The sequence below is a fragment of the Crocodylus porosus genome, unplaced genomic scaffold (genome assembly GCF_001723895.1).
Source record: "Crocodylus porosus isolate Cpor-Errol unplaced genomic scaffold, CroPor_comp1, whole genome shotgun sequence".
NCBI classification, from domain to species: Eukaryota; Metazoa; Chordata; order Crocodylia; family Crocodylidae; genus Crocodylus; species Crocodylus porosus.
This window is the reverse complement of record NW_017728947.1, coordinates 115,602,412-115,612,363: the sequence shown is the minus strand read 5'-3', so window position 1 is coordinate 115,612,363 and position 9,952 is coordinate 115,602,412. Positions and strand designations below refer to the sequence as shown.

Genomic DNA, 9,952 nt, shown 5'->3' with positions numbered 1-9,952 from the left:
TTTTTTTTTTCCTGGCTGGGTAATCCATTTTTTGAAAATGGTTTGGAAAGTTGAGTGTGATATCTCCTTTGTCCAACATTTAAATAAAGGGAATTTGCCAATTAGTAAACAGTGGTTAGTTACATGTTGTTCTATGAACAAAGGGACAGGAGTCTATGTAATGTTAAATCTCTCTCCCTCGTTGAGATTGCGTTCATGCCTTAAAACCATATTTGTTTATTTTCTGTGTCTAATTTTTCATAAACTCCATAGACATTGTTTATGATACAGCATTTAATAATCTCTTTTTTCTAGTTAGCTGAAATTATAACTTGTAAACTAGCAAGTCATACCTACCAAATGTAGGGGAAAGATTGATTTTCTCCTAATGTCTTTTCTGGCATGTAACTAAATGGTACTTGCTGGGAAATTATATCTAATTTGCTTCTCTTTGATTCTGGAAGATTCCAACATTAGTGTGCACTTCATTTTGCATCTTTCTAGAAAATGATAGCATATTTATATTGACCCAGTGGTATAGAATGTGGATTTAATACTGGGGGTTTTTGTTTTGTTTTGTAGGGAAAATTTTTTTTGGAAGATCCTACAGGGGTTGTCCAGCTGGAGCTTAGTAAAGCAATATCCTTTAGATGTCACTTTAGGGTTTAAGAAAATTTCAGGGAAAAATGCTGCAAAACGATATAATTTGGAAATTACTTTTTAAAGGATATGTTTTGCTGCAAACTTACCTTTTCACCATGCTAGTAACTGAGTTGCTATAGTTAAAAAATATTTCAGAAAGGACCTTTTGCCATGTGTTAGAATTCACCTTCCTATTCCCATGAGATTTGTCCTGCCAGCTACCAGATGATCACTTGAGTCTTGTGCAGCCTCCAGTGTTTCTGGCCTTATTTACACCAAAACAAAACAAACTTTAGTTAGAAAACCTAGATTTAAAAGGGTTTTGAAACAAAACATGCTCCCATATAACAAGAGTATCATTCCCTAACTGCTTTGCACCAGTTCCACAGCGGCTTGTACACCGAGTCATGCTTTGTTTTGGCTGAAGGTAAAGTAGATGTTTTTTGTTAATTATTAATGTGTTATCTCTTCTCTTTGGACTGTTGCAATAACAATATATTCTCGGGGGAGGGGGGTGTCAAAAAAAGTGAAAGATTTATGTCATTGTTTATGTTCGTGGGACTTGTCCCTGGACTGGATGGGTGATTGGAAACTAGATCCTGAACTTGGATCTCTTGGAGATTTTGATACATCCAATTCCCATGAAGTCAACTGTATCTAGAGCTGCTCAGCATCTCTCAGGCTTGGGTCCTTGGTTTGTGTGGATAGGACATTCATGAAAAGAAACATAGTTAAATTATAAATTGTAGAACAAATTAATAATTGAGTAAAACATTCAACAACATTGAAAATACTGTGTTTTGTTGACAGAGTCCCAGTCTTTCAGACGTCTTGATGGGACTTGTTAGAAAGGCACATTTTTATCAAGGATTTGTATGGCTAGGGACTCAGATGTTTTGTAGTAAACTTTTATGGTGGCATGATTTAGAAATCTGTTGTTAGAAGGATTTTAATTCATAAATAGCTGTAACCCCAACATGCATTATAACAACATATATCGTATCACCATCTTATTTTATGGTAATGTACCAGTATAAAGTTGTTTTAAAAACAATATTCTAATAAAGTAAATGGAAGATAAAAGAAAGGATGGCTGTTTGGCTAAATTGTCTTTCTTATTCTGTACTCTTGTTCTTTACACAGAAGGAGCAATTTTAAAATAAGGTACAGTGTCACTAAAGATACTAAAGAGTATTTCCATTTTTTAAAACCTTCTAGGTTGGTATGAGGATCAAGTATTTCATGTGAATGCTTTTGGATTTCCACCCACTGAGCCTTCAGCTACCACAAGGTATAAAACTGACTTTAATGATTTCATTCTGACTTCATATTTTAACATAGGAACATGGAGCTGGAAGGCACCTACTGTGCTATCAAATCCAGTCCCCTGTGCTCACAGGTAGTCATTTACTCAGTGAATTTCCCCAAACCCTCAAATACAGCTGCAAGTTACATTACCTGAAACAGCAAGAATACACTATAACATGCCATAGCTAAAAGCCGGGGAGATGAAGTCACTTTAAAACGATAATGTCTGTTTATAGATGTTACATTTTCCTAGGTTTAATTTGGACAGTAGCTCTCATGTGGGGACATCTGTAGTCCAAATTCAAATTAGCTCCAGTCTGAATTAACTAATCCTCATTGAATGAGGATTAAAGTTAATGTAGACTAGGGCAGTCTGAATTAGGCAATGTAAACTGTATTAATTAACATGTATATACAGCATTGCTTTTAGAAAAAAAAGGTCTAGGAAGTCGGATAAGCATTGCAAATATCAGTCTCCTCAAGGGAAACTCAGTTGGGTTTTTGCAATATAACTGAGGCTGAGGCACAAAGCAACACCTTCACAAGGTCAAATGTGCCAATACCACCTCACCCTGAGTAAGTATCAGGTCAGCTGCACAGCACTGAAGATAACTACAGCATAGCAGTGCTTAAATAGGCTGATTATTGCCTCCTAATTACTTCCAACCTGCATAAGACAGAGAGGCTGGATTTGTTAAGGGGCTGTCAATGATTGTCCATTTAACCCTTAATTTGAATTGAAATTTGATTTTAACCACGTGGTGCAAATCAGTTAACACGGTTTAGAAAGCTGAGCATTTCTACAAATGGCCAGTATTGTTATTTGTATAGCATTCGATCATGTGTATGTCTGTCTTTTAAAAATAAAAATCGGAAAGCAAAGCTGGACTTGCTGGTCTGTTTGGATATGACTGGAAGTGTGTTGCATTAAGGGAAGACTTTCAGTGGCCAGTGGATAGGGCCACTTGTGTTATAGTACTGATGATGATCTAAGTACTATATGCTGATGCTCAAGCCCTGGCCTGTGGGCCAGTCTAGCCTTTGGGGTTCCCCACAGGTCAGGAAATCTGGCAGTGGTGGAGCAGCAGCAATTAATACTTCCTCTCCTCCCCCCACTGCCAAATTTTTAAGATTCCTCCCACCCCAAACGCACACAGCCCACTTGGGGCCTGACCACATCCCCTTCTCTGCTCCTACCCCCCTGCACCTGGATTTGGACTGAGCCCCACTCCCTCTCCCTGGGAGATCAGGTGTGGGCTGCCTACTGCCCCCTCTATGCAGCTGGCTTGGCCCCACCATACCTTGCCCCATCCTGCACACCAGAGCTAGTCCACTAGCTGGATTTGACATGCAGACAGACTGGGCGCTGGCCCTCAGGGCCAAAACGTTGGCATCACTGATCTAAGCCCTTTGGGCTTCGAGTTTTGGATAACTACTGCAAGGGAATGGGAAAAAGGGGATGAATATGAAGAATGCCAGGACCATTGATAAAGGATGACAAGGCAAAACTTCATGATCCTCTTTCTATACACATGCACACATGCAGCACAAAAGTTCATTTTCTAGTTAGGGTTATTTATATACCAAAAGTTTATAGTGATGGGGAATGAGTCAGAAACAGGAGTGATTTAGGAAGAAAATGGGATTAGCTCAAAAATGACAAAAATGTTTTTATTATGAAGGGCATATTACGGGAACATAAACTTTTTTGGAGGACCTTGCTCAACTTCAGTAAAAGCATCTGCAAAACTGAAACAACTGGAAGATGAAAATGTAGATGCCATGTTTGTCTTTGTTTCTGATGTTTGGCTGGACCAAGCAGAAGTGTTAGAAAAGCTTCACACTATGTTTTCAGGTAGGTGAAATATTCTGTTTTTTTTATGTGATTCTTAAGGAGGTTTAACCTAATTGGCTTTGTATAGCTTGGTGCCCGAGCAGTTTAAACATGCTGTTTTGCCAAGAAGTGCTAGTATTTTTATTTAAAGGTGTATTACTAAAACCAATCTGGCATTTTTAAACAGATGCTAAGAAAAGCAATCAGGACTTGTGGCAGAGGTGATAACTTTTATTAGACCAGCCCGATTTATTTATTTATTTATTTTTTCTTTGCCGAAAAAGTCTTTAATTGCAAGCTTTCAGGTGCAGACAAAGCAATGACAGTCCAGTGGCCATGTAGTTACTGACTGTCTGCTTTTAGAGGTCTTGCTGTCGTCATCATGAACATGTCACTGAACAGTCTTCAGAGAGAGAAATAGAGGGAGGTCTTGTATGTGTGATATTTCATAGTGCCTCACCAAACCTGTGCCCAAACCATTCTCTAAGTCACGTGTTTCCACATTGGCTTATGGGCCATTGGTGGTCTGCAGCTGGTCAGCTGATTCAAACAATTAAAAGTTTGATGACAAGGGTGCACGGGGGTCTGCCAGAAATGTTGAGGGTCGACAGTAAACTTATCTATAAAGTTTGGGAACCATTGCTCTAAGATGCTGCTGCTGCATTTCACAGCTGGTATTATCCTTCTTATTTGGATCACTCTCTTAACAGGTTAGAAAATGTTGCATTTTTGCAAAAAGTTTTGAGTTTGCAAACCTCTCCACGTGTCACTTCATACCTCTTTTGTTTTGGATTATGGCCATTTTGCATAGTGTGGTAATAGTGTTATGTTGGCACATGGAAAACTTTCCCTGAGCATTACGCCAGTTCACTAACATTGAAACATTTATAAAGTTTTGTTTAAAAAACCTTTACTTTTTCAAGTTCTGTATCCAGTTTTGGAGGCCCACTACAGAAAGGATGTGGACAAGTTGGAGTCCAGTGGAGGGCAATGAAAATGGTTTGGGGTCTGGTACACACGACTTGTGAGGAATGGCTGAGGGCACTGGGTTTATTGAGTTTGGAGAAGAGAAGACTGAGGGGGGATTTGATAGTAGCCTTCAACTCCCTGCAGGGCGGTTGCAAAGAGGAGGTAGCTGGACTGTTTTCAGTGGGGGCAGATGGCACGACAGGGCGCAATGGGCTCCAGTTGCAGCAAGGGAAGTTGAGGTCATATATTAGGAAAAACTTTCTCACTAGGATGGTAGTAAAGCACTGGAACAGGTTACCCAGAGAGGTGGTGTAGTTTCCATCCTTGGAGGTGTTTAAGACCCAGGTAGACAAAGCCCTGGCTGGGATGATCTGGTTGGGGCTGGTCCTGCTTTGAGCTAGGGCTCAGACTAAATCACTGTTTCTCAAGCAATGAGTTGTGACCCAAAAGTGGGTTGCAAGAATATATGAAAGGGTCATGAACAAACTTTAAAAATGGATTCTCCTTTAAAGGAGAAAAATGTAGGAAACTGCAGGTTTTCTCTTGCAGGCTGGCAGAGTTCCCTTCCGACCCTACCAACTATGAAACTATGACAAATATTGATAGCAACCTTGAAGTGAAGTGAATAAACTTCAGATTACATGTGATAAAGGGACTCTAGTCAGTGAAGCTGTTATATTGAGTTAATGGCATAACTAGGGTGGGGTGAACAGGACAATGACTTTGGGGTAGGGAAAAAAAGCGGTTGCTGCCAGTAGCTACATGATCACAATTGTGATTACACAGAAAGTGGAAATTGCTGCTCCTCTGCCCGCAGGAGTGCCTTTCTGCATCCCTATGCTACTGTACTGAGTCATACTTTTCAAGATGTATCTAACAACTTCGCTGCTTCAAAAAGTAGATTAAAGAGTAGGACTTACACAAAAGGCTAATACATTACACATTTTTAAACCTACAGAAATATTTTTCTTTTTATGAGAGAGAATGATTAGGAGCTAAATTCATTTCCCTTGGTGTAACCAATTCATTTATAAAGTATTGAAATTCCCTCTTGTTAAAGAGGGGGGTGTACATATGTATATAAGATATATACAATATATCTATACATTTGCCTTTCATAATATTTTAAAGAGAAATAATATGCTTTTAAAATTGTGTTATGTTTTTATATATTTGGTATAATTATCATCTGTGATTTCTTGTGTCTGCTAACCAGTGACCAAATCTGTTCCCCTTGAAGGTGAAATAGACCCTGTCATTGATAGTGGTAATAGAAGATTTTCTGTTAATAAAGTGGTACATCTTAGTCCTCTCTGTTTCCAACTCATCTACTAAATTCCTGAATTAAAAAATTGTATATCTGCACTAGCAGTGACAAAGCACTGTCCAAGTTTCTGACCCTAATGAAATGGATGAGAAGGTAAGCTGTTCATCAGTGAGAAACAGTAAAGCACAAAGTAATTGTGACAAATGATTCATGTGTCTTTCCCAGGTTATTCTGCTGCACCTCCAACTTGCTTTTTCTTTTGTGGAAATTTTTCATCTGCTCCGTATGGGAATAATCAGATTCAGTCACTGAGAGGTATGTAAGTCTGTAGGCATATTTACTGCTAATTAAAGTGGGCAACATATTAATGATGAAAGCAATTTAATAGTGAAAAAATATTGTTTTTAAAAGTGACAGGAATTTGACATGTTACATTCCATTTACTATCCAAAACTTGCGTAAACCGATTGTCCAGCCAGGTACAATATCCTAAAAAAAAAAAAAAAAAGAACCTCTGCATTTTTTCTGACTCTAGGTTCCCTGAAGACTCTTGCAGACATAATTTGTGAATATCCCAACATTCATAAAAGGTAAGTGTCCAACTCTTGTGCAACAATAATGTTTGCTGTGTGAAAAATTTTAACAGAATAGTGCTACTGGCTTTCAAAAATTAAAGACCACAAGTTTCTTAAATAGTATAGGCTATTTGTGATCATGGAGTCTTCCATGCCTTGAAAGAAGGCCATATCATTATTTTGGAAGTGTATAAGGTTTTGACTGAGCCTCTAACGGCTTTTTACAGTGATTGAATATTTGAATAAAAGTGAAACCAATTCTCTATCTCTGGACTTTTTTCTCCAGGAGCAGTCATGGGAATTAACTAGTTATAAAGTTAAAGAAATGGCTAACTTTAACTAGTTAAATTTTTTCAGCTGTCAACTTTTAACTAGTTTAAAAAAAGGTTAACTTTAACTTTTTTTAAAGTATAAGTTAAAAAAATTGAAATATGGCTTTCCCAGAGTTTTTCCTGACACAGCCACTCTCTAAGATTTACATGGAATGATATTTCTTTATTGAAACTCTAGGACTTCTTGTGTGAGAGACAGAGAATAGTGTGCCTTCCTATGAGAGATGGTCTCTTAAGAACTACAAGTCCCAGAGTTCCTTAGTTCATGCTAAAACTAGAACTCTTGGTTTCAAAATACCTTTTATTAGACCAACTGGAAAATGGCAAGAAAATTGTCCTTTTCTGCAAGCTTTTGGGATCAAAGGCCCTTAGTCAGGCTCTGGTAAAAGTGTAGATGGTACAAGATGGTAAAAAGTCCCCATAGGTAGGAAACAAACTTCATTTTTGCACAGAGGGAGCTGAAGATGGAAGTCTGTCCCTCTGGGTCCATGAGAGTGTCTTTGTGAGCTGTATTGAGTAGCTCTTCAGTTCATGCTGGCATTTTCTGTGTATTTGCAGAAGTCAACAGGGCAGCTAGTTGGCTGCAGGAGAGGGAACAAGCACAAGCAAGCAGAGACATTGATCCCAGTAGGAGTGGGAGCAAGTAGTGAGGGTGAAGCAGATGATGACTTTTTTAATTTTAATGAAGATCAGAACCAGCAACCCAGGGCCCAAGACGTTGAGCGTTACTTCTCATCTGTGACAGGGGTGTAGGTTGTAGTCGTGTTGGTCTGAAGACATAGGCAGACAAGGTTCTTAGGGTGAATCTGATATCTTTTATTAAACCAATTTAAATTGTTGGAAAACAATTTTTAAGCAAGCTTTTGGGTTCAAAAACCCTTTGTCAGGCTTAGGAAGTCTCTGTAGCTTGTGTCTGCTCTTCCTGGATGGAGTGAAAAGTAAAGAAGCCAGAGGCTGGGCTGGTGTGCATGCAAGACAGGTAGGTGGTGAAGATGTAGACTGAGGAGTCAGTGGGTGAGACAGGCTTGTGGGGAGGGGGAGGGAAGGGGATGAATAGTGGAGAAGTACCTGGGAGTCAAATGTCAGGCGGGTTATAATATGTCACAAATCCAATGTCAGTACTTAGTCTATGATTTTTAGTATCCAGGAGGTTGATGAAGTTGAGTTTATAGGCTCATCTCTGGGAAGTGTTTGGTAAGTTCCCTTCGAGGATCAGGACTGAGGGACTGGAGAGAGAGTGGTTTTCTTGTGAGAAATGTGCCCCCACTGGTAATTGGGTATTCCTGTCTTTGAGAGATTCCCGGTGTGCATTCATTCTGGTGCGCAGTTGCTGTTCTGTCTCCTACGTATTTTCCATCAGGGTATTTGGTGTATTGGATGAGATGTATTACATTTCTGGAGGTGCAGGTGTAAGATCCAGGAATGCTGATGGCTCTGTTGTGGGGTATAGTAATTGTGGGGGTGGTGGAGATGTGTTGGCAGGTTTTGCATTTCTTGTCATGGCATGCTCTGGATCCATTCGGTGTGTTCTGGGCCGGAGGAAGTTTGCTTCTGGTAATGAGGTTAGTGAGGTTTGGTGCTTGTTTGAAGGCTAGGGTGGGTGACTCTGGGAGGATCGCTTTAAGAATAGGGTCTCTTTCTAGTATGGGTTGCAATTGTTTGAGGATTTTCCATACAGGTTCGAGGGAGGGGTGATGTGTTATAACCAGCAGTGTGCGATTTGTGGAGGGTTTTATTCTGTACTGCAGCAGTTCTTCAGATGAGCCTATGAACACCACTTCATCAACCTCTTGGATACTAAAAATCATGGACTAAATATAGACATTGAATTTATGACGTTATATAACCTGCCTAACATCTAACTCCCCAGGTACTTCTCCGCTGTTCATCCCCCTTCTCTTCCCTGCCCCCCGGCCTGTCTCCCACCCATTGACGACTCAGTCTACATCTTCACTGCCTGCCTGTCTTGTATGCAGCCCAGCCCAGCCCCGGGCTTCTTTACTTTTCACTCCATCCAGGAAGAGCAATACCAGCTGCAGAGATTTCCTTAGCCTGACAAAGGGTTTTTGAACCTGAAAGCTTGCTTAAAAATTGTTTTCCAATTATTTAAGTTGGTCTAATAAAAGATATCAGATTCACTTAAAGAACCTTGTCTACCTGTTCTCAGCTGTGGGAAAATTACCTGAGATGTCACCTACTATGAAAAAAACTATTTACGTGTTATAACACAAGCATTCCCTAATCTGCCCATGTAGAGTGATTGTTCAGTAGTGGGGCTTAGTTTTGCAAGACAGAAGAGGAAAATTGTTGGATGTAAATTTTGAAATGCAGCTTTTGCTGAAGTGCAATAAGCATGTTTAAACAGTCTCTGCTATGCAGCTGAACAGTCTTTCTCTCGTTTAAACTGCTTTTCTCATTTCAGTCTAAGGTTGATGTTCAGACACTTTCATTATTTCTAATTCAGATGTATTTCATACCCTTTTGTTACAATTTTTCTTGCTCAAAAGGTAACAACAGAGGTTTTCTGTTGAAATAGTTTTTATTTGTCACCTGGCTATGAAAATCTCCTTTCTGTTGTTCTGGTATACTTATATGACTGTTACAAAGTACTTCACATGGAGAGGGGTGAGAGGGATCTAACATTACATAGGTGTTGGTAAATTGTTATTCTGAAAACTGTGACAAACATAACGTTGTTTTCAGGTAAAGCAGGCTGAGTTCCAAGTAAATTAGTGGGCTTCTGTGTGCTTCTGGAAAAGAAACCCACTCGTATTTGAAAATGTAAAATGATGCTAAGAGTGTACACCTACACCGTGTTTCACGCTTTTCTCACAAATCAACTTAATTTTTAAGTTACTCCCTGTTTAACTTCCCTTTTAATTAGTTGGAAGTGGAAATATTTAACTTTTAACTTAAATCAAGTTAATTTTAAAGGCTGTTAACTTTTGACTTTAACCAGTTATATTTTCATAAACTTTTTTTCCCACGACTGTCTAGTTCTGCTTCCTTCATGCCTCCCTTGAAGCCCTTTGAAAGCAATGGGGGC

At 39.3% G+C, this 9,952-nt stretch overlaps 1 protein-coding gene across 1 annotated transcript in view; it reads left to right on the top strand.

Moving 5' to 3' along the window:
• Positions 1 to 9,952, top strand: part of POLE2 (DNA polymerase epsilon 2, accessory subunit) — a 29,236-nt gene that overhangs the window by 13,146 nt on the left and 6,138 nt on the right. The window contains exons 8-13 of the mRNA XM_019550986.1: positions 562 to 618; positions 1,000 to 1,048; positions 1,840 to 1,912; positions 3,612 to 3,784; positions 6,225 to 6,314; positions 6,535 to 6,589. Of these exons, the coding sequence (XP_019406531.1) occupies positions 562 to 618; positions 1,000 to 1,048; positions 1,840 to 1,912; positions 3,612 to 3,784; positions 6,225 to 6,314; positions 6,535 to 6,589 (497 nt within the window). The remainder of the gene's footprint in view (positions 1 to 561; positions 619 to 999; positions 1,049 to 1,839; positions 1,913 to 3,611; positions 3,785 to 6,224; positions 6,315 to 6,534; positions 6,590 to 9,952) is intronic.